Source organism: Sinohyriopsis cumingii, unplaced genomic scaffold (genome assembly GCF_028554795.1).
Source record: "Sinohyriopsis cumingii isolate HCF-2022 unplaced genomic scaffold, ASM2855479v2 utg002126l, whole genome shotgun sequence".
Classification (NCBI taxonomy): domain Eukaryota; kingdom Metazoa; phylum Mollusca; class Bivalvia; order Unionida; family Unionidae; genus Sinohyriopsis; species Sinohyriopsis cumingii.
Window position 1 is genome coordinate 143,149 of NW_028316134.1, and position 25,013 is coordinate 168,161.

A 25,013-nucleotide genomic window follows, 5' to 3' on the forward strand; every position below is an offset into this window, starting at 1 on the left:
AAAAATATCTTGCGTATTTGAACTATGCATTTTCATGCTTGTGTGTTGTTATTTGCTTCTTTTTTGTACATGTACAGTTGTAACCATCTCTTACTTTTTCATTTGTTTAACCTGGGTGATGCTTTTTTTCTGATTCATTGCGTGGGATCAAATTTTAACTTATCAATATGCAATTTTCTGTTCTTAAACTAAAACTTTGATACATAGATTAGTTCGGGTCATAAAGAAAAACTAGATACATGTGTATAACTGAGCTATCATCATTAAATAAATCAATAATTATTATTATTATTATTATTATTATTATTATTATTATTAAACAGGTTTGTTTGATAGGTTGTAAAATATAAGCCTTTGTTGAAATCAAAACATCATAATATTTCATTAATGTCTGTTTTTCTTTGGGGGAGCTAATTCCCATGATAGAAATGGAAACAACCTTTAGGGCACTAAGAGAATCAATTACTGTCATATGTTGAGTATTTATCTTGAAACAGAATATGGGCCACTTCACATGCCTACTAGTTTCCAGAGTTGGGGGGTCTTGAAGTGTTCAGAGAAAGTTGGGAAAGGCAACCATCTGACTTAGTAATTATACAACCAACCTTGGGATTTTGTTTTATGCAATCTGAAATATTACTTTTGAAAGCTCATTTATGATAGGCTAGGCTGAGATTAAAGCTCAGAGTTTTATGATTTCCAGGCCAGAGCTGCCATCCCATAATGCACTGGCAGACCAGGGTCTGTGCAGATGGTAGTTGGTAGGTGCTGCATATTTGTTAAGTAGTAGTAGGTAGCTAAATGATAAGTGGCATCAAATTCAGTAAGAGGACAACTGTTATATGTTCTGGAAAATGTCCCATCTTCTTTGTCATGTATCCTTACTAACCACTAGCTTGTTCGGTTTGCAATGTCTGCATGTTTGGGCTTACATATTTCCTCTCTAACAGTTGCTGCGCTTGATGTCTCCACTGGTTTGACTCCTGCTCAGCACCAACCCAAGTCATCTACTGTACCATCAGGTAGTAATAGCTACAGTACAATCTGTACAGTGCAAGTGCACATGCAACTTTGTTTTCTTGCAGCCAGAAAAGCACATATGCATCTGCTTTCTCTTTAATATGCCACTCTTTATTAGAGAGGAAACAAGTTTCAGTAATCCACTATAATAAGTGACACAAGGCAATGGTTGATTACAAAAGTTTAGCATTATTAGTATTTTGTTAATAATTTTATATTTTGGGACCTTAGATATGTTTTTAGCAAGTTGTATTTCGCTAGAACATTTTTGACTGTTCAGAAAGTGAATAGGAAAAAAGTGAAATGATTAATACCAAGGATATTTATATTGTCAATGGACATAACAATGTTCATGGTTGTGTGTAAAATCTGTATATGCTTACCACTGTACTCTTATTTCTCATGCCATTGATTTACCTGCCTTTGATGAAAGTGAGAGGCCATAGGAATTAGGAAAATGCTTGCAAGATAAGTTGAAAGTATTTCCTATGTCTTTATGTGGGGTACAACATCATTAGTATAAATATGAATGTCAGATTAAGATCCAAGAGAGTTCATAATTGATGAGTGATTTAAGTGACATCTTTTTCTTTATGCTGAGAATCAGTAGGTCAAAATGAGTAATGCACACATCCATCAGAGCATTGTATGATTATGAACTAGACCTATATTCAGTCCCAAATATAGTCAAGGTACATTCCCTTCTACTGTGGGGAAGCATATGAAAATATACCATTTATTATGCTTGGGGGATGGGGTAATTTTAAACACTTAATTTGATTTGGATAAAATTATTCAAATTTCATTGATGTGCTTTTGTCAGGTTTATTGTGTTATATCTGTTTATAATTGCCTGCAGTTATTGCTTGAGAAGACCATGTCTAGATTTTTGTTTTGTTTGCTGTGGCAGATGTTTGACATGCTGATCATTTTGGCATCAGTGTGCATGTCTTTACATCCATACACACCCAAGCTTATCCTCAGTGATAATATTTAGATTAGATGCAATTTTGAAGTATTTTACTTAATCAAATAAAGGAGACTGAACAAAAATGGGAAATCTTGTTTTAGAAAAGTAGATTTTAATGTACTTAAATATTCAAAATGCTCAGTTTGAAATAATTAGGTCTCTGTAAATTAGAATATTTTGTTGTTCAAGGTGTTTTGGGTATTAGTGTATTTTTACTGTAAAACCTGTCTTGAAAGACCACCCCATCTGCCAGAAAGGTATAGTCTCACGATGTGTGGTCTTATGACAGGCCAAAACATTATATAATCTTTAAGTCTATGCATTTATGATCTGGTCTTTTAAAGCAGGTGGTTTCTCATACGAGTGGTCTTTAAGACAGGTTTTACTGTAATCAAATAGACAAGATGAACTTAACATGTGCATTTTGTTGTGTCATGAATATGAACCAGACTTATATTTTTCATGATCTTATACTTTCTTGGTAAGAATTACCATTTTTATTTCAGACTCATTATTCCATGTATGTTAAAGTAAATTCTAATTGGCTTTCTCTTTTTTGCAATGTTTTTATCCAAGCACCCGCAGAAAAGGAGTCAGGTTTTGATTTTCTATACCCCCTCAGTGACTTTGGCACTGGAGGGACTAAGGATATAAAAAGTTTCCCTCCCAATGACTTTGCCACTTGGGGCCCTAGAGAGGGAGTTGACAATGTGTTTGGGGACTCGGTTGTGGGGTCAGCTCCAGCACAAGGTGGGCTGAGTGTTAAATTGAAGGATCTTGTATATTGTACATTTTTATGTAGAGTCTCACTAATATTTCTTAAATGGTAATTACCTTTGTGTCAGGTGAAGAAAATGGAACTTGGAGATTAACGTTTTTGGTATGTTCAGTTACTGGTGCAGTTAAATACATGTACATGTAATAGGATCTTATTCTAGGTATTGTGTGTCTGAATATTTATATTAAGAACAGAAAAAGGTAACAACTTATTGTAGATTGCTCAAGTCCATTTGCTTAAAAATGGATTTTTTGTTTTTATATTCCCAGTTTAAAAGTTGGCAGCCCTGACACATTTTCAAACCATGGGCACAAAGCAACACTAAAAATAAGTTTAAATATACAAGGTCTTTCAAATTAGTATGCATGGAGTTGACAATATTTTTTTGCTTCACATTTATTCATAAATAGCACCTAGTTTAGTTTCTGTTAGAGTGACCTAGATATTTTGTTTTGAAGAATGAAATTGTTCATTTTTTTTATACGGGTTTACATGGTTCAGTTTTGCTGGAAGTGGTTTTTATAGCCAATTTTAAAATATAATTTTTAAAAAAATCTTAGTTTGGGAAAAATATACCACATCAGAATATACAAGATTTATTGTCCTCCACCTTTCGCACCACCTGTCCATATGTTATCTGTACTTCTATGGTAGCTTCCATCCATCCATCTAACATTCATTTCTGTATATTAACTCCCTAATTATTATTGGATTCAACCAAAGGGTAGGTACTGTAAATTCTGGTCCCTAATAATATCCTGATGAAACTTGTGATAAAATATGTCCCTTTCACTTCCTTAAATATGCATTTAATTTTCATCCAAGAACTGCTTTTAATAAAGGAAATTAATCATTAAATAGACAATGGGTTTTCTTCTCACATTCATAGATTAAAGTTGTGTTGGCTAAAAAGCTCCTATCTTGGTTTTCTTCTCTGTTGTGATGCCAATAATTGTTGATTATAGTTGGCCAAAATGTTGCTATCAGTTTATTGCCGAAAGATATATCTTAGGTTCTTTGCACACATTATGCCTTATGATAAGACTTACAAACATTTTTTGTTTTGAAACAATATTTAAATGTGTTTATTACCATAGGTTCGGCTGATTACCTCTGACACCTATTCTCACTTTCATTTAAAATGTTTCGCACGTTTAATTTTGGCCCTGACTTGCTGTCGAAACCACGCACGAGTTACTCAATAAAGGTAATTTATGTATTTTTGTATCATTTTTTTGCATACTTTGCACATTAATAATATTCAAATGTTGATAATGTATATAGAAAAGAATTAAAAATGTCAGTTGTGAAAGCTGTTTTGTTTATGCATTGTTCAGGGGTAAAACCTGCTTCATGGTAATAATTCTATATATTTCTGTGAATTTTATGTGAGAGAGTACAATAACTGCAAATCAAACAGTGTGTGAGGTGCTTGTTTATCATATATAGCACAGTTTTATTACTGCACCGATCAGGGATATCAGTTTTGAGACATTTATTGTCAAGATTATGCATGAACATGCATTTTTTTCGTATTTTGTATGAAATGGGTCTCCAGAATGGATGGAGTGAAAAAACAAAAAATACAGTTAGACAGAATACAAATATATTTGTTCCAGTGCGCAATGTTCCCCCTACCCAGTGCTAAAAAATCTGAGCAGGATGCCCAGGGTAATTCTAATTTCATATTGGTCCACTTCTGCATTCTAAGTGGTGGTTGTTGTTGTTGTTGTTGTGGGGTTTAATGCCATTTTTCAGCACAAGATAGGCTATGTATGGCGGCCAGTATTAATGGTGGAGGAAGAACCCGGGGAAAACCCCGGGAAGAACCACCGACCCACGAGAAGCTACTGGCAAGCTTTCTCACATACCCACATTGGCCGAATCCTAGACTTGAACCCACGCAGACAGAGGTGAGATGGCAGTGATCCGTAAAGGAGAGCGCTTTAGACCACTCGGGCATTCTAAGTGAGATAACCTGTTGTGCTTGTCAAAATAATATCTAATTTGCATGAGAAAGCTTTGATCATCATTAATGAAATGCATAAATTAATTTTCAAAATGTTAAAAGAGTAGCAAATTATTCACTGTTCCGGATCGCTGCCATCTCACCTCTGTGTGGGTTCCAGTCTCGGGCTTGGTGAATGTGGGTATGTGAGAAAGCTTGCCAGTAGTGGGTCGATGGTTTTTCCCAAGGTTTTCCAGGGTTCTTCCTCTACCAGTTATACTGGCTGCCATGTATAGCCTATCATGCGCTGAAAAATGGTGTTAAAGCATACAACAACTAGAGGTCAGGCCAAATACCATTTTGGATATTTACGTGCAGTACAGACACCAGTCACAACCAGTGTAGTGGGTACCTGAACTGTTCAAGCAATTATTGCTATGACTGCAGTGATGCATGGCAGAGTAGTGGGATTAAGGCTAGCTTCTGTACACACCAGGCTATTAACTGAGTACTTAAATGTTGTAACCTGGAGAGTTTAGCCCAAATGCAGGATGTTTTTTTGAGTTATTATAAGTAATCAAAGGATCAAATGTGGTCATGATGTCTTTGATTAAAAATCCTCCATCCTTTGGTGGAGTTGAGATATAAAGGAAAGACTGTCAAGAAAAATGCTCTTGGCAAAACCTCATACTTTGATTTTTTAGAATGGTTTTTTAAAAAAATGCTATTGCATTGTTCAAGATGTTTTATGTTTAATGAATAATAATTGAGCTCTATCTTGCTCCCACTTACACTAGTGTGATAACACTGGAATATAATAAAAAGCACATTTGAACTACACAAAAAGTTTAAAGAGAAACTGTATTTAGCAAGAAATGTTTCAGATGCTAATGAACATCAACACGGTTACTCCACCGAGTAAGAAGGACATATAATTAGCAATTAGAAAATCAACTACAACAGCCTCATTATAAATGTACGGGAAGTGTTTTTATATATTGTTAGACATAAAAAAACACTGCCTAAAACATTTCAGCTTCAATAAAGTACTGTCTGACACGTGGTAATACACAAAATCAAATTATGTACAACAGACTTCAGTTGTATGATGAAATTGGTAACCAATTTAGAAGAACATCATAATGACCCAGCTTACAATTTTAGATCCTAATAAAGTTCAGTTTTGAGTAACCTAGGGCAACAGTATCAGATATGACAGCTGCAGAAATGAACATAATTTGAAACAGGTTTGTTAACTACTTTCGCTTACAATTGGCTGGTTATCGCAGTGTGCAACTTAAAAAAATAGAGAACTGAACTTCATATAACTGAACAGCTGTTGATAGTTGATACAGAACTCGACTTCATATAACTGAACAGCTGTCGATAGTTGATAAGAACTTGACTTCATATAACTGAACAACTGATGATACTTTATAAAATTTGTACTTAGATCTTGAATAAATTATTTATAGAGAATGTAGTTGGACTCTGAGAATTTATTTGTGTTTTGATGGTACAAAATACATCATGTGCATGGATAAAAAAATTGAAATTTTTTATTAATCTTCCATTGGAGATTACATACTTTTCTTTTTTTATGTGTAATATTAGTATATATCTGATTCTATTTTATGATTATGTAAATTAAAATCACTAGAGATTTTTGCCTGTGATGATTCTGTGGAGATGTACCCATTCTGGACATTTATTGGACAAGATTGTTTGTTTCATCTCAAATTGTATGCTGCAGGTTCATTAGATCTTTGCATGTCAGCCACAGATTTTGTTAATTGTATTGTAGAAATCTCACTGTGTTAAAGTTATTAAGTTATTCACATAACAAGAAATACATGTAGTTACAAGCATGCAGCAAATTGAGTGACAAAGTACAGGGTTCTTTTGATTCAACTTGAAAATGTATGACACATTGGTCACTTCCAATTTGTTGTGTTGATCTGGAAATTAGTTAATTTAAAGACTATGCGTTGTCTCCATGCTAAATTTGCATGTTGTTTTTTTAACCATCGACATCGGGTGGGTGGCATTAAGCCATTTTTTTTAAATACATGTAAAAAAAATCAGAAGCTACTGTTACTTGTTGCTTGATACAAAATTTGAATGTATATGTAATTTGTTTTCAGGTTAATGATAGAAGCAGGATATCTTTACTTCTAATTCTTAAGACTGGTTGGAATATGAGCAGTTGTTTCATTATTGAAAAGACAAATTCAGCTTAACATGAAAACTGTAAAATATTATATAATTAATCTTTTGAAACAAGGAATCAATTTCTTCAGGGAAAACAACAGCTTGCTTGAATAAACTGTCATTGGTTTTCAGATCCATTTACCTTGATATAGCAATGCTGCAAATAATGCATGCTTTAGTGTTCTGGAAGTGCACAGAATTTGTGATAATAGTGCATTATGTAAAATAAGTGTTCATGTCCTTTTTTATTGGAACCTATACATTGACATCTGGTATGAACCTTTCACATTTTTCTTCCATTTCAGAGTATTCTTCATTCTTTATCAAATTCTTTCCTAACTTTTTTTCTTTGTCAATTTTCCTATTTATTTTGCAACCCATCTGAAGGCTTTGGTGACCTGCATCTTCCATCCAGCCCAGGTGCGTTGAAATTTGTGCTTTAAATTAATGTGTATTCAGTCACTTAGAGTAGGAGGGAAAAAATGCTAGTGCATATAACCTTTCCAAAAGAAAGAATTTTGTTTCACAGGCATTTTGTCTAAGAACATTTTTCTCTTTAGCTAAATGAATCAGATTGCCGGACATCAGTTCTGAAAAATAGGGTAAATGTGCTAATGCTTTTTAAATATTTTTAAAACAAATTTATATGTAAGCGAAATAAATATTATTCTTGCAGGCATTTTGTCAAGCAAACCAATGGCCATTCATATTCTGTTAAATTAAGAAAATGATTCCCACATTATTATCTCACTGATAATTTCATCTTGTAATGGAGGAACCAGTCGCATTCTTTCACTGCTCATTCCCATGGTAATTGAGGAGTCAGTCCCATTAAGGTCACTTAGTCATGATCACTGTATAAAAGAAAGACTTTCTCCTTTGGATGATGTTATCTTATATTGTCATTTCACTTTATTTATTTTGCTGTAACTGTTTTCATGGTGATTCTAATGACTCCATTTATTTTTTTTGCTTTGGAAATAAATAGGCAGAAAATTATGCTAATTAGAATTGCTGTCTCAGTGCTTCCCATACCTGGGACTTGAAGATATCATCACAGTCACATCTTTAATGGGTGAAGGGAAACATTAAGAAATAGCTGTAACCCCTACTTCTCATTTTATTTCATTTAGATCACACAAAAAATTTACATCACAATATTTTAATCACCTATTTAATACACCTTTTTCATATTTTTTGGAATGAATAGCTTGAAGAACTTGGCACTTTATCATTGTTTATCCTGCAGTTAAAGACATTTTAGCACAGTATTGCCTTTATGTGATAGTATGACGTTTCAGATTTAAGAAGTACTGTGTTAATTTTTGCACTTACCAGGAGACAGATAATACCTACCCATTGCTGGTAACTTCTCATGCAAGATCTCTTTGGAGAGGGGTGATGTGTCACTTTGACCCAATTTTAAGGACACGAGTTTTGTTGCCTAAAGCTTCATTTCAACAAACCAGTCTGCTACATTTTCAGATGCACTTTTCATTTTAAATTTTTAGCTGGCTTGGTTATAAGATGCCCATCAACAATTGCAATTTCAAACTTCTTAGAAATCACCAGACCAATATCAACCAGACTTGGTACTAAGCATTGTGGCCATTCAGATGTGAACACTGTTACTAAAAATTGAATTGTTTTTAATGACTTCACCACAACTGCTGAAAATATTTTGTTTCAATGTGACAGAAAGTATCTTTATATGAAGGTCTTTCAAATTTAAAAAAAAAAGGGCCAACCCATTTTTAAAAGTTGTACATGTTTAAACTTTTTTGTGACTTTTTCTCCAGTCACTTAATGACATTTCACTAAACTTAACAGAAAGTTTCCTAGCATGAAGACCTTTCAGGTTTTAACAAGTGATGCTGATCTGCCGTTGAACATAAATGCTGTTATCAATACTTTAAATGACTTTTCCAAAACTGTCAAATAGAATTTAACCAAAAACTTAAATGAAGACCTTTCACACTGTGACATGTTTGCAATTTGGCATTAAAATATGGCCACTGTTACAGAAAATAGAAAAACATTTAAAGGTCTTCAAAACCACTGAATAGAATTTTACTAAACATTACAGAAAGTATCCTGACATGAAAACCTGAGTTTTATAAATAATTACTCGGTCATCAAATATAACCAATTTTACTAAAAATAAATGACCTTGCCTTAAGACCACATAATAGAATTTAACCAAACTTTAAAGAATCCTGGCATAAAACCTTAATGTTTGCACATTTTAAGCTTATCTGCCATCAAATGCCTGCTGCTATTAAAAATTGAAAACCTTCACTTACCTCAATGCTAAAACTTCTAAAACAAACCTGAATAGAATTTTACCAAGTTTGAGAGAAAATGTCCTAGCCTGAACACCTTTCAGATTTATAGAAAAGATGCTGTTACAGCATCAAATATGGTGTAATTACTAAATGTAGAAAACATTTATGCAACTTTATCAAAAATGATGTACTGAACAAAATTTGACAAACATTGACAAAGTATCCTAGATTGGACCCTTTCAGTATTAGACAAATAATACTGGTATGCAATCAAATACTTATGAAGATTTTTTTTTTTAAATCCTTGAAATATTTGTTCTTATGATGTGGAATCAAGAGTAACGGAGAGACTTTAACTGCTAGCATCCTTCTGTCCCAGATTTCTTGGCCAACTGTTCTTTTGGTTTCAAGGCAGATTCCTTAACCTGTTAAATACTGTAACAATAATCACTCTTTTGTGTGGTCATCATTTGTCAGTTGCATGTTTTATTGATTACTTTAGCAGAAGTAATGGTTTGATTTTCCAGTTTTGAAGCCCAGAAGCTGGTCTGGTACACCAACCCCAGATCAAGGTAGCCATCAGTTTCTAGGTTGCTGTTTCAAAAAATGGTCTGTAAGAAATTCTATACTGTACTTAAAAGTTTCCTAGAGGAAGGTGAATATATGAAAAAATTTAAATTTGTTGGTTGATTTTTTTAAAGCTTTGTGCCATAATTAAAGTGAGCTTATGTTAAAATTGCAGGTCATTGCATTGGACACAAATAGTTTACTCACAATTTTCAAGTTAAATGTAATCTCATTAGCTCACTTAAACAAAAGCTAAGTGAGATTATGGTATGGCCCTGTATCTGTCATCTATCAGGATTCTTCTATGAACCATTATCTGACCATCCATCAACACTTGCTTGTGTACACTCTGGACGCTTCAATTCTGATAAACTTTTGATGAGATTTGTATGTAAGCTTGCATCGTCAAGAACTTTCTGAGGAGTTTAAACTGATTATGAATGTCATCTACACACTATTGCAGTGGTTCTGCATCTGTTTAGCTGATTCTCTGAGTATTATATATAGAGGCCATATTTTTTCTTCTGATTTTGATTTGATTTGTGGAATCTCATATCGTCAAGATCTCCAACAAATTCAGTTTTGGAAACATCGCCATATATTACATGTACTGTAATTACCAAACATCTTGGGACACATTTTAAAAAATGGTCCTTGTCATAAAACTTGGGAACTAAACAAATTTACACTATATTTTTAGGTTGAGCTCTATGATTATTAAGAAATAACCCACCCTCTCCTGCATGATGCAAGGGCATGAATAAAATATTAAAAACATTATCACCCATAACATATACTCCATCATATGTAAAAGAAAAATCATTTGTGGATCAGAATATCCTACCTGTAAATAGATCTCAATAACTTGTGCACCTTGGGGCCTAGAAACATAGACTGCACTTTAAGATAGCACAAGATACCTAGGAACCTCAGACAAATTAAGGGGCTGTAATCCTTGCTTGACATATTGGGGAGCATGACTGCTGTTTGATGGCTGAATACTGGTTTTATAACCACCTTGGGAATAATTGTCAGTAAAGAGATTTTCCTGGTTGTGTGCCATTTTGTATAAATTACCTTTATTTTCTAGATTCCCAACCTCTGAAAGATTGTTCACATTTTCCAACAGGTTTCAACAACCATCACATATACAAGAAAACAATGTGTATTATGTCATTGCTTTTTGTTGTTGTTCATTCACAACAAAACAAGATTCCCTTTTTTTCAAAAGCAGTGGACATTTATTTCGGGAAACAACTGTCAACACTGAAACTCAGTCTTTGTTTTCATTAATCTGTTGGTAAAATATTTATGCCATTATTCATTGTGAGTAATAGTGAAACTTTTCACTAAAGACTCTGGAACTCACTTCTCCATAAAGAACCATTACTGTGAAACAGCATTTTATTCATCAAGAACTCATTTTGCTTGGTTGCCTTGCTATCTTTTATTATATTTGTGAATGCATATACCAAGTTTTCAGTATATTACTTACATGATTATAACAGTGTTCGATTGATCAGTCGAAACAAGTTGATCTGACACACGACCATGATTGCGAGCACTGGCACAGGTAGGATTTGCATGCCTTTTAACTTTGTCTTTATTCCACCCCCTTTATTTGATACAAAAGGTGTAATTAAAGTGAGCAGGTCTGTATATGATTGAGTGTAACATTACAACAAATATGTCAACAAGTGGGAGATCAATAAATGGTCTGCATTTAATTAGGTTGTCACAGATGTGCTCTCGCGGACGTCACTGTGATGGTAGTTTTACATTTTTCACATTTGAATGCAAGAGAGCATATTGCATTTATGATGATTACATTGAAACTGAATTAAAAGATAGAATTAAATCAACATATTTTTTCATTGGTATTTATATGTTGCCACCAGTAAGCGCTGATGACATTTTCTTTGAAATTTCATTGAAAATTGGGATTTATAGTGTACTGAGAATGTTGTTTGGAATGAAAATGTAACAAAATATATGACTTATTAAAAGTTGTTAATTTATATTGATTAAAATGTCTGGGTACTAGCCACAGATTTTGATGATAAAATAAGCACTATGTGTCAAGGTTTCATGTACCAATTTTGATTGCTCTTTTCTTTATGTTCAGCAAAACAGGGCCCAGTGTTTTGGTATTTTCTACTTTAGAATCAAAACTTGTATCTACACCTGACCCACATTATGAGCAGGTTTGCAGAGTTATCAATTAATGAATTATAGATGGAGTGATGTACCTTTATTCTTCCTTTTTTTTTGTATTTTCTTGTCCATTTTATATAAATCCAAAGATGCAAAGAAACAATTAAAAAATTTGACAGAAAGTTCTCAAGTTGCCACTACCTTGCTTGAGAAAAGAATTGATTAAGGTTGTTGGTCACATTATGAATTTACAAATTGTTAGTGCTTGATTTTAAAGTTATAATAATAACTATTCTGCTGAATGTGGAAGTCAGTGCCGTTGTAATTGTTGAATAGCCATTTACATTGATGGAAATGTTTTTGTACACAGTGATGCAGAGATGATCTATTGCATGGCTTATTTTCACACTCTAGGTTATTGTGTGCAATCATGTTTGGACAAGAATTATCAAAAATGCTTCTAGTAGTAGTAGTGTGGTTATAAATGTTTGCTATGCATTTATTGTCACTGTCAGATGTTTGCTTTTCTATTACCCCACACAATCAGAACAAATAGAAACTGCCCAGTGTGCCCTCCAGCACAGTCTAAAAGTGACGTTAAATGTTAGGGATTTTTACTGTTTTTTTTTTCTTGTTGTTTTGATATCCCTTCTTCCTGACTGTTACCATTTCCATTTTTCACAAATTTACTCATGTTGGCCACCAACTGCTAATACCAAACATTCTTAATGGCTTGCACTTTGGGTAAGGAAGAATTCTGTTACTTTCAGATTAAAAGATAGAGTTTAAAGTTACTGTGACTGAAAGAAGGAAAATGGTTTCTGAAAAATGGTTTCTGCACAGTAATTTTTTTCCTAGCATTTACAGTTACAAAACTTTGTGGATGAGTTTCACTTGGAAAAAGTGGATTGATTTAGGGGCCCAAAGGTCAGAGGTTAAGGTCTTTGTGACTGGAAGAATTGGTGTCCACACATTAATATTCTGTGCTATGGACATGGAGAAAACATTACTTGGACTTGAATTAGGAAGGGCCCCATTAACTTTCAAGTCAAAAGATTCAATGTCAGTATGTGACTGAGTGAAGAAAATGTGCACTCATAAGTTTGGTTTTCAGCCATGTACCTTCACTATAGATTGTAAATGACTTACTCATTTGGTAACACAGAAATCTGTTAATTTTGGGATCAAGAGGTAAAAGGTCAAGGTTTCTGACTGAAGGAGAGAAATGCATTTTGCATTATGGCTTAGCATTGTTACTACAGTTTGTGGACGGTTTGCCATCAGATATGGAGAAGGTCAATTGATTTGGGGGACAAAAGGTGTAAGCCATTGTGACTCAAAGAAAACTGGGTTTTGGAGAATAACTTTTGTTCTATAACAAGTTCCATTTACCAAACTGTAGATAGCTTGCACTTATGGTAGTAAAGAAACCCATTGATTTTGGAGTAAAAATGTCACAGGTCATAGCCCTGCATATTAAGTTTAGTTATGACTGAATTACCTTGACCAAAGGTTGAGGTCACCAAGATGCCTTGATCAATAATCTCAACATTAACAATGCCATACTTGTACCTATGTAGAGGACTTTTAAAAATATATCAGATTTTGATCGGATTTGGTATGTAAGTTTATATTATAAGAATCTCTGATGAGTTAATTTTAGTTCATATCATTTGTGGACTGTCGGAAGATTCCATTCTAGTAATTTCTTATTAAAACTACTTATACACATGGTACAGCGACTGTAGTTACTTATTTATGTATGAGAAAAAGAAAGTAGCCTACAGTGAGTACTGTGTAGAATCATATGTTCTGATTGACACAGAATTCTTGCAGAAAAGTTTACAGCAAAATAATATGAAGTAATTTTAGAATAGAAGGAGCACAAATTTAAAAAGAACATGTACAAAAATAATATGTCAGGAATTATTTATTAAGAGATTTCTAATTTAAACTGAAAGAAGTATGCAGTTGCAATGTAACAAGTGACTCTTAGTTGATAATAATTTGATAATTATCTGTACAAGACCAGGTTGTAAATGCCAAGGTGTACAATCTGTGATGATGAGGTTAGGGACATTTTTTTAAAAATCCTGGGGTGTCGGTAGAGGTAATTGTCTAAAAACGCATTGTAACCGGTAGGCAAAATATTGAGACTGAGTTAACCAAACCAAACTTGCAATATGTGTCTCAGATGCACACCGGTAAATTTAAGAATTTCTTTGCATAATTAATCACGTGGAACAAGAAGATTTTGCTTTAATAACAGCACATTTGATGTAAATGTTACGTTCAAGTTTATAAAGTATTAGTTGGGAAATATTGCTGAAACCTTGACCACATTTGAAATTCTTGAATATTTTGTTGCAAATCTGATTTGTTTGATTAAATTTAGTTTGACAGAGAGCTAGTGTTGCAATATTACATTGTGTGAAATATTTTTCATTATATAATGTTACATATATTGTGTACTGTTTTATGGTACTTCATATATACAATGGAATTATAAATTATTTTAAGTGTATTTTTGGCATTTTTAGCTTATAGTATTAAAAAGGAAAACCCAAACCAATATGCTTTCATGTTGAAGTACTTAGAAATTGAATTACTAAGAACAACTTTTTTTTAAAAAATCTTGAGAAAATCTGTAGATGATTCAGTGTGATCACATACCTTACACCTTAACCACTGAATCAATATAAACTGTCACACTGCAGACATTGTAGCGATATGACTGAAAAATTCAAGCTATGTTAAAAATCCGTATCATACACACTGAATCACTATGGCTCCCTAAGTTGGGGATTTTGATCATTTACAAGTTACAATTCCTAAGGCAATCCACAGGGAGTAAGGATAGACCAAGGAATCCAAACTGACTGCTCAAATTAACCCTCTCTCTTCTACATCCATGTGAGTGTATATAGTTTCTGTGTGGTGTTATGAATAGTTTCAAAGTTATGAACCAGGGTTCCCAATGGTGCAGGGAGAGATCCAGTGACAATGATTGTTGGTTGGTTGGATGGTTTAAAGGCAATTTAATGCATTATTGGTTTCTTAATACCAAGGAGATAGGTTGATCAGGGTTGGTATTGAACCTGCAACCTCTGAATTATAAGGTCATTAATATATATATATATATATATATATATATATATATATATATGGTCAAAAAGGAAGATGGGTCACACCAGCTTCTAGTATTTCAGTTACCCAGATGAGCAATATCAGAGCCATTTGTGTCTTGTTTATCTGACAGATTGGAGTGCAGATAAAAGTTAAGAAAAAGGCAATTATGTGATAAATGGATACAGTCTTTGAATGTGCATTATTAAATCATTCCCATATTTTGGAATGAAATAAAAGATATTGACAGATAAATAGTACCAAGTAAACTTTTTATCAGGAGCCAAATGGTTTCAAGCTATTAAAAATATTATGAAAGACATTTCTGTATGAGGCACTTGTTCAGACTATGGCTTTGTTGTACTGTAAGTTGATTAATGTGTGAAGAGCGATCATAAAAACTATTTTCATTATTAGTATTACAGTCCTTTAAAAACTCTTTTTTTTCCTCCAGAAAAAAATCATATTAAATGAGAAGAATCAGTAATGAATGGAGCTTAAGATATTTACATATTGCTAAATTCTTATTGCTATATACACTTGAGCATGATGCCCGATTCCCATATGGTTTAAATAAATCAACTAATTAATATAATGGATGGTCTGAAGTACTGTATGATCTCTACTTTTCTTAATAATAATTTTTATCTCATGTTCTACATGACATGCAGCAATGGTTGGATCCCTTGGCCGTAGTCCCTCCCCAGGACTGACATCTGGGGCCACAGGTTTTGTCTCCATATATGTTTGTACACTTAAAGCATGAAGTACCACAAAATATCATATAGATCGTATTTGAGTATAGCTTGTAATTACATCCATGGTAGTTTGCTTTAGCTTTAACTGTCATGTGACAGGAGGCTCTTTAGGGTGAGCAAGAAGTTGGTATGTTTTTGTTCCATGACATATTATATCTTTAATGTACGCTTTTGAAGCTATGGCCAAGTGAGCCCTGCATCTGATGTGAATCTATGTCATTCATCCATCAACAGTTGCCATTTACAACTTTTCAGAAACCACTTGACCAAATCTGACAGTAATTTGGCCTGAGGGCCTTTCAAATTTATGGAAATGTTGCCCATCTGCCATCTTTATTAAAACTACAAAAACACTTTAAATGCCTTCTCAAAAATCATCTTGACAAAATTGACCAAATTGACAGCAAACATTCTGCCACAGAGGGTTTTCAGTGATGCCATCTTTTATAGCCATTGTTACTTAAAATAGAAAAACCTTTTAAAAGGAAAACCACAAGTGTTAATAATTTAAGAATAATTTGATTAATAATGTTGAGTTCTTACTTCATTGTCTTGAAAAACAACAGATCTTTTAAACATGAATATAACCATTTCAAAAATAGATTGCAACAAATACTTCAATTATCATGGGTGCAAGTGATTCCCTTCTCATAACAAGAATTTTATTCACATAAGTTATTCCCTTGCTAAGCACATGCATAGTACATCTTCATAGGAGATATCTCTACTAATATATGTTAATCAGTTATATTGAGAAAATAAACTCAGTAGCAATAGTTTTGCATGTATACCTAACAAATCTACATGTAAATAGCATTAAAATGTAAAGTAATATACATGTATAGCTTTTGTGATTTTCTAATATAGCAGTGTTAAACTTAAAGTATTATAAATGAAACGTAATATAATGTACTGCTTATTGGATTTTAGGGCTCAGTTTAAACTAGTTACAGCAAGAAAACAACTACACCCACTCACCGAACATGTTGTATGTGGATTAGCAGTGTCTTACAGATGATAAATGACCATAAAATAAAAATGGTATCACAAGATTTAGTAATCTCTCCTGTTCTCTTAACATTTGTCCCTGTATATATAATCATACACGTGTTCTATGACAAGGCCTGTCACATTATCATCACACCACACCATACTGCCTTTAGGTCAGATGACCATTCCAGCAAGATATCAACAAATTTATTTGGATAGGGGTCATCCTGCATATCTTCATACTATCCTGGTTCACTATTCATTAGCAAATACAGATGAACCAAAAGGGTGTGCAGTGGGGATTCTGAGGTGCATCACAGACATGCACAGACCAGAAATGAGTGTCTGCTGAAAATCTTGCATTTATTTGATGCTGGACCTCAAGTTCTTGAGAACCCTTCATATGACCATGTTACCCTAATCTTTACCAGATGCAACCATATTTATTTCCAAGAGATAATAAGGTATATGTGCCTTATGATGGAAGTGCATTTTTTTCTCCCACTTCCGATTTTGCAGCATGTACAAACCATATATACTTGCTTATAAGTCCAAGTACAAACTGCAGAGACCCTGATCTGCCATTGCATAATGCACTAGCAGATCTGGGTCTTCAATTTCTTAGGCGCAATCAAGAGAATAAACAACATAGGCCCTGATCTGCAGGTGTATTGTTCTATGGAGTTCATGATCTTTGTTGTTTACAATTTGACTTGACTTAAAAGCAAGTATATGGGGTATTTTACAGTCCTGACCGCTCTGGTGGCCTATTGGTTAGAGCATCCACCTCAGATGCGGGAGGTCGTGGGTTAGATCCCCATCTCAGTCATACCAAAGACTTACAAAAATGGTACTAACAGCTGCCTCGCTGGGCATTCAGCATCAAGAGGTTAGTGTTAGAACTGGTCGGCCTGGTGTCAGGATAATATGACTGGGTGGGACATCATGCTACATGTCTGCGACATGATGCCCTAGTGCTAGACATCGCTATAAACCGCCACATTGCAGACATCGTTGCAATGTGACTGAATTTTTTTAAAAGCTACGTTTAAAAGCCAAAATCACATCCCATCACAAAGTCCTGACAAATCTGTTATGAACCAGTCATTGAAAAAAATATGACATGATCAGTTAATTTGCATTAAATTTAGGTTTCATAGATTCAATCAATTCATTTCAAATAAGGCTTTTAATTGCTGCTCTGTACACAGATTGGCTTTTTAAGTATTTCTTATTTATTTGAAAGTATTCCTCATTTATATGATGGCATATCTGGGTTGACATTGCTGGCATATTACAAAGAGCTGATATGATGTTATTGCTATTCAGGTCATGCCTTTACCATAGTGTTAACATTCTGAGCCTCCTGTCACATAACAATCGATTATTCTTTCAGCATAGAATCTTATTATTGATTATTTGTCAAGTTTATTTTCTTTTCGGGTTACAATATACAATGTTTACTTTTCTTTGTATTTGAAGTCTTAAATCTGAAAATGAACACCATGTTTTATTCACAAGTTTTCTTTCAAGTTTTGTATAATTTATTTTGTGTTGTGATTTTTTTAAATAAAAGTAAATTATATTCTTAGCTTTACTGGCCAAAGACCAAGAGAGCTTGCGTGATAGCTTGTTGTTGGATGTTCATCCATGAGTTAACACAAATTGTCACTGTTCCTAAACTATTTGGAAAAAAGCTTCTCCTGAACAAATAATCATATCAACATGGGTATTCACTAAAGGCTTCCTATAATGTGTTGTTAGTTCTAAATGAAAATAGTGCCAATCTGACATGCAGCCTGGTCATCATGGGGTTTTCAGAGTCCGACTTCCAACATATTTGCCATTGTAACCATCCTGACAATTTTATTTTTTGCACTGTATCTTCATAGGGTTTTTATCTTTTTATGATGTCTAGTTGGTCCTAAATGAAAAAGGTGCAGATCTGAAATCAAAGATGGCTATCTTAAAGGCTTGTTATTATTACCCCTCTCTAGTGGAATGTGTCATTGACATGGGGTTTTAACTAATGAAAATGACAATCTGAAATCTTAAATGGCAGCCATGTTGGCCATCTTGAAATCTTGTCTTTGCTTATCTTGAGTGCATGATCATATAAACGTTTGGTGTTCGTTAAAAGACATTTTTTTTTATAACAGTGGGGAGCTATTGTTCTGTCTGGTGTAAGGATCAGCATATATAAAAGCATGTACATCTGTATTGCATCATGGCATCTCAACCATTCTTTCTTCTTATGTACTAGAAAACAGTTCAGAGTAGTTCTCAAAGCATCTACCCCTTGGAACAGGAGATAACATTGTATATAGAAATACACTATTTGAATATTCGTGGTTAAGTTAAGTATTAACTATGGTTTTTTTTGTATTTATTCATATTGTTATACCTGGAATCATGAAACTAGGTGACTGCTGCTCATTCATCACAGAAGTAGGTCACTGATCCATATTTCACACTCTGGTTAAATTTTGTTTTTAAGTTTATTCCTTAAGCTCTGATCATGCTGGAATCATCAAGCTATTGGTACCACACGCTTCAAATAAAGGTCACTATCACTTATATTTGATGTTTTGATGGCTTGGGTTAAAATTTTGTATTTGACCACGTGACTATGCATTATGGCTTTATAATGCTGTTATATGTGGAATCATAAAATTTGGCAAGGGGACACATGGTACACCCTCATCACAAACATAGATCACTGCTGCCTATATTTCCTGCTTCATTGACCTGGGTTCAGTTTTGGGTTTTGAAGTTATTTCTTAAGCGTTGCTCCTCCAAGTCTTCAAACTGGATAACCCCATAAGATAAAAGAAGCTCTCTGTAATCTATATTTCACATTTTATTGACAAGTTTTGCATTTAGCTCATGACTAAATATAACCTGTATACATACTGGTTGTATCAGCATATTTTCTTTTTCATTGAAACACTTGTACAATATCTAGTGGGTCCTTTTTTAAAATGATGCTGATCTGACTTACAAAATGGCTGCTTTTGGAATTTTGATGCATTAGTTTATTTGCTGTCATTGCACTGTTGGGATGTCAGTTAACATGGACATTGATATTTTAGAGTCGGAGGTGAGAACTCAATGTTTTATCTGTGATGACTAAGTGGTCATGGTAACACAAATGTGAATGCATTTTTGTCAAGCCCAGTTTTTGAATATATCAGAAGACCTTGAATGATGCTGGTTCATAGCATGCATTGATTTTCCAATGAATATCAGTTATGGATTAAACCAAAATAGCATGTGTGTGTGTGTGTGTGTATATATATATATATATATATATATATATATATATATATTAACAGAATCAGTGACCGGTTCATTGATCTTCTGTCCATCACATCAAGTTTAAGGTTTAAAAAATGGTTGTGACAAATGCTTAAATATCTGTTAACATATTAGCTTGAACATATAAGAAGATATTTTTGTTTCCAGATTTGTTATCTTGGTGTTTCTCAAGAACACTCAAGGTTATTTTGAGACTCTTCAGTTTAAAGAGATAAAAGGAAGAAAGAAACAAATTTCTTGTGAATTCCTACATATTCTTTTTTTATCCAGTAGAAAATCATTCCTTTCAAGAGAATCTTGTTCACTTTTAGATTAATATTTTAAAAGCATATTTGTTTTGTTCACGTGTGATATATTTTTTAACCCTAGAAAGTGAAAACCTGTATAACTGGTAGAAATGGGTTAAATCTTGTTTTCTGCTTTCTTCTGTCCTTCACTGTCATGATTGCAATTTTTGAGTTGTTTTGCTTTTGCTTTGAATATTAGTTCAGTAGTCCTGTATTTAGAAAGAATTGTTTTGGGGTGCTGATGTAATACTTCTATCAGAATATTTGCTTCATAGAAGATTTAAATATCATGATTTATGGCTTTGGAATATTAATAGTTTTAGGATAAACAAGGTACATTTTTAAAAAATATGTTTTTGTGTGTGTGCAAGTGTGTATATGTTAAATAGCTGGCATCTTGAGTACTAGCAGGCCCTAAGTTCCGTATTACTGTAAACCACAGTATGTTTAATACAGTACACTGAGTGGTAGTGTAGTAGTAAATGATATAAATTTGAAGGAGCTAAACAAAAACTAATATGCTTCATTCAGAGTTATTTCAGTGGTATCCCTTTTGTACAGTTTATTTTCAGTATTAGAGTGTGTACATTTTTGGAATGCTTAAATATAACAAAAATTGGTTTCTTTGCAGCTTTTGATGTATTCGGTGAAGTGTTACAGCCCATTTCACAGTCTGGTAAGCCAGCTGAGCAGAAGAAAACTAAACCCATCACCGATGACTTGGACTCCAGTCTTGTCCAACTGGCTGGTAGCCTCAGTGTAAAGGAAGCCAAAAAGTAGGTCTTCATAGGAAACACTAAAAACTCTTTTTAACTCACCTGGCCACTTGTTCAAGTGGGTTTAATGTATGACCTTGTGGCCATCAGCAGTTGCTTGTTTCAAAGCTGGAGGACAAATTTCAGTTAAACTTGGTTTTAATCAGTGTTGAGTAGACTTGCAATATGGCAATACATAATCAGGAGCTTGGACAAGTTTTATTAGGAGTGAGATCACTGAATATGGCTGGAAGAGTATGTGAACATTCTAGAGACAATTTCTAATCCAGATTTAAAAGAAATTTGATAAAGATACTTGAATCATCAAGATCTCTTATAAGAGCAATTGTACACAAATTCCATGCATATGAATGAGGTGATCTTGCATCTGTGAATTTGTTTGCTATTTAGAAATTTTATTTCTGATTAGATTTTTATAAACTTTGGTAGATGGACTCGTATCATCAGGATAACCATCAAGATTTATTCTAAGCAGATCTTGCTTCTGAATGGTGGAATTTGGGAATTGGTATTTCTGATCCTATTCAGTCAGGCTTGGTAAATAAGCAAATGTTTGGATAAGTTTTATTTGAGCAAATCCTGTTCATATTTACAAAGTAATATTGTATCTTATTGATGAGTTCTTAAATGCCTAGCATAAGGCGGAGCATATGATCTTGTGATTTTATTCATCCATCCGTCTGTTAACAAATTTCATTTCTACAGTGTAGCTTGAGATATACACCATTTACAATCATCAAAGTTTGCATTTGGCTTAATTTTGGGGAGTGAAGAACCCTCTAAATTTAGGGCTCAAATGTCGGGGTCACCAAAACTGAATAAGTAGTATGGTTTTGACACAATAATTCGAGTTCTCCACCATCTACAGGTACCAAACCTTGTAGAAGGATGCACCTGGGGAAAAGAAGAATAGATCAATTTTTGACTCGAGAGCTCACATGTAAAAAGGTCCAGTGACTGAAAGAAGAAATTTGGTTTCTGCACAGAATGCCACAATCGACCGTTACGTCTTCTTTTAGACTCTATGAGCCTGTCATTTTAGCTGGAATTTTTTTAGTGCTGCCAGTCAAGAACCGGAACAGCTAATATATATAAGCCATCTTCCCAGTGTTGGAGGGGTTTTAAGACTTCATATCTGTGCATTGATGCCCCAAGTTTATGTGTGGAGGGGGGAGTTGGTGCACACAACACCCAAAAACAATGCTATCCAGTTGAGAATAACCTATCTTTTCATATGAGCCTCTGAAAATGACAGGAAATTTGAAGGTGAATCAAGGGAAATATTGGTTTTCTTCAAATCATTTAATACACATGCAAACAAAATATAGTTGGTAAACTTGCCACTGCCAAGTATCATCACTACACATGAAGACGTGCACACACATAATCCCAACAAAACAGACATTACATAAAACAATACAGTAAATAATTTCTGGCTTTAAAGTCCTTTTGACAATGGAATATAGTCTCAATAAGATACACTCTGCTGCTCTCAATAATTCATTAAAGGGTTTGAAGCCAGTCTTAGTGTAATTTGTGTTCATCTTTGCATTCATTAGAGATTGGATGGTACTGTTGTCCAGCCTTCCTTAAGACCTTGTTGAATTTTTCTGAGCATAAAATATAATCTTTCTGCATCTGTAGTGATGGGAGAGTTGACCATGCAGTAGTCACTGTAGCCAGTTCATCAAATCCTGGTATTCCAGAAGGTATATGACTAACCATTGCAGTTGCATTATTTATATTTTTTGCCATTGTTCAACAAGATTTCTTTGCAATATTGTTATCGGGGAACTTTCCTTGCACAGGTCCCAAAAATGATCTGCAACTGAACATGGCAGATTATGGTCCGTAGCAAGACTGTTTACTATTTATACAAGACTGTTTACCATATATACACACTACATGTTACAGGCATATATTAAGGTGGTGAAATGTTTTAATATTTTTAAAACAATTGATTGAAAATCATGTTTTCCAAACATGATTGTCATAAATGTTGGGAGTTAAAATAGTCTTGTTGTTAGCTTCACACATTGTGATATGGCAGGTATGCAGTGCATTGAAGACAAACATAAAGAATAATTATTAGGATTACTGTTAATGGTTCAATACAAATTAGATGAATGGTTGTCAGTTGGTTTTTTTAGAGCCGACAAAGCTAATAATCTAACAAAAAGTGCAGTGATGAACTATTAAAAGATTTGCAATTTGCTCACAAATAGAAACTTTTTCTTTTAACATTTTCATTCATTTAACAAATGACCAAGTGCTCATATGTGTTATAATAAGCATGTTATAACAAGATTTCACTGTATCAGTTGTAAAGTCAAAGGACATGTCAAAGTAATTTATACTTCATTTACAGATATCTTGTATACATAAGAAAATGTTTTCATTATTGTTTGTTAGGTTGTAGTTTCTCTGGAATGATTTCAAACTTCGTAGTTAAAATGAGGAATTAAAATTTTCTTGGATTCCTGGAAATTCTTTAAAATCAGTCGAGCATCAGGCTCTTCATTGGACTCTTGTTTATGTTCCAAGTTGATAGTATTAGGCATAGAGTGTTAGTGTGTCTTTCTGCCCATCTATATATCTATTCAACCAGCATCACATCTGTCCATCCATTAAAAGTTAATATAGGTGGAGGTGGCCCTTTTTCAGGCACATTGGTAGGCCTTCCATGTATCGGCAACTTATTTATTGATTTTTGGGTCTGACTATTTCTATCATTGACATTACAGTCCATTTCCATTTATATAACCTTAATTTATCTCTCATCAATGCTTAAAACTAGAGTGATAATGGAAAATCAGTTATTAACCCTGCTTATTTTATAACTGGATTTAGTCAGCTATAAGTCGTGTTCAGGTACAGTGCAAATGGAGCATAAAGGACTAGATAAAGAGGACTACATAAGATAGTCCAGAGGGCTACACAAAGAGGTTAGAAATTTGTGGAAATTAAGACAGTGGGTTTGTATCTAGTATTCTTTATGATCACATAGCCATTGTATGGATTTATTGCAAAAACAGGTTTTACTTTGTTAAAATAACAAGAAACTCATATTCATTGTAGTTTCTGTTATCCTTTTTTTAAATTTTATTTTGTTCTTGGCATTCCAGTAAGCAATATGAGTGGCAGCCTAAAGGTGAACAGAAGAAGACAGGTGGGGAGAAATGGACAGCTCAGCCTATGGCAAGCAGTACATGGTCCATGGGATACCCACAGCAACCTGTAAGTTTCTAGTTCACCTGACAATTAGGGTCAGGTGAGCTTTTGGTATGGGCCCCAAATCTGCTGTTGTCATTGTGCATTATCAGCCAGTCAGCAACATTTGCAATGTTAAATCTCCTCAAAAAGACTTTTGGACCATTTGCAACCAAACTTGTTGGAGCATTCTGGCCTAGATGGCTTTCAAGTGTGCATCCTGGCGTAAATGGCTTTCAAGTGTGCATCATGGCCTAGATGGCTTTCAGATGTGCATCATGGCCTAGATGGCTTTCAGGTGTGCATCATGCCTAGATGGCTTTCAAGTGTGCATCTTGGCCTAGATGGCTTTCAAGTGTGCATCATGGCCTAGATGGTTTTCAAGTGTGCATCCTGGCCTAGATGGCTTTTAAGTGTGCAAAATTGATGATTATCCACCATCAGTTATAGCTGCCATTACTAAAAGTACAACACCCTATAAACAACAATTTCTAAAACATTTTACCAATCTGACAGCATCATAGCATGAAGGGCTTTCAAGTTTATACCAATGATGCTGATCTCATCAAATATGTCCCGATTACTCAAAATATAAAAATTTGAAACAACTTCTGA

General features: G+C 33.9%; 1 protein-coding gene across 11 annotated transcripts in view; it reads left to right on the forward strand.

Moving 5' to 3' along the window:
* Positions 1-25,013, forward strand: part of LOC149771073 (phosphatidylinositol-binding clathrin assembly protein LAP-like) — a 157,051-nt gene that overhangs the window by 112,312 nt on the left and 19,726 nt on the right. For 7 of the 11 annotated variants that reach the window (XM_089948848.1, XM_089948852.1, XM_089948854.1 and 4 more), the window contains 3 exons: positions 951-1,022; positions 21,044-21,188; positions 24,314-24,425. In XM_089948848.1, the coding sequence (XP_089804974.1) occupies positions 951-1,022; positions 21,044-21,188; positions 24,314-24,425 (329 nt within the window). The remainder of the gene's footprint in view (positions 1-950; positions 1,023-21,043; positions 21,189-24,313; positions 24,426-25,013) is intronic. The other 4 variants (XM_089948855.1, XM_089948857.1, XM_089948858.1 and 1 more) reach the window with 1 other exon arrangement.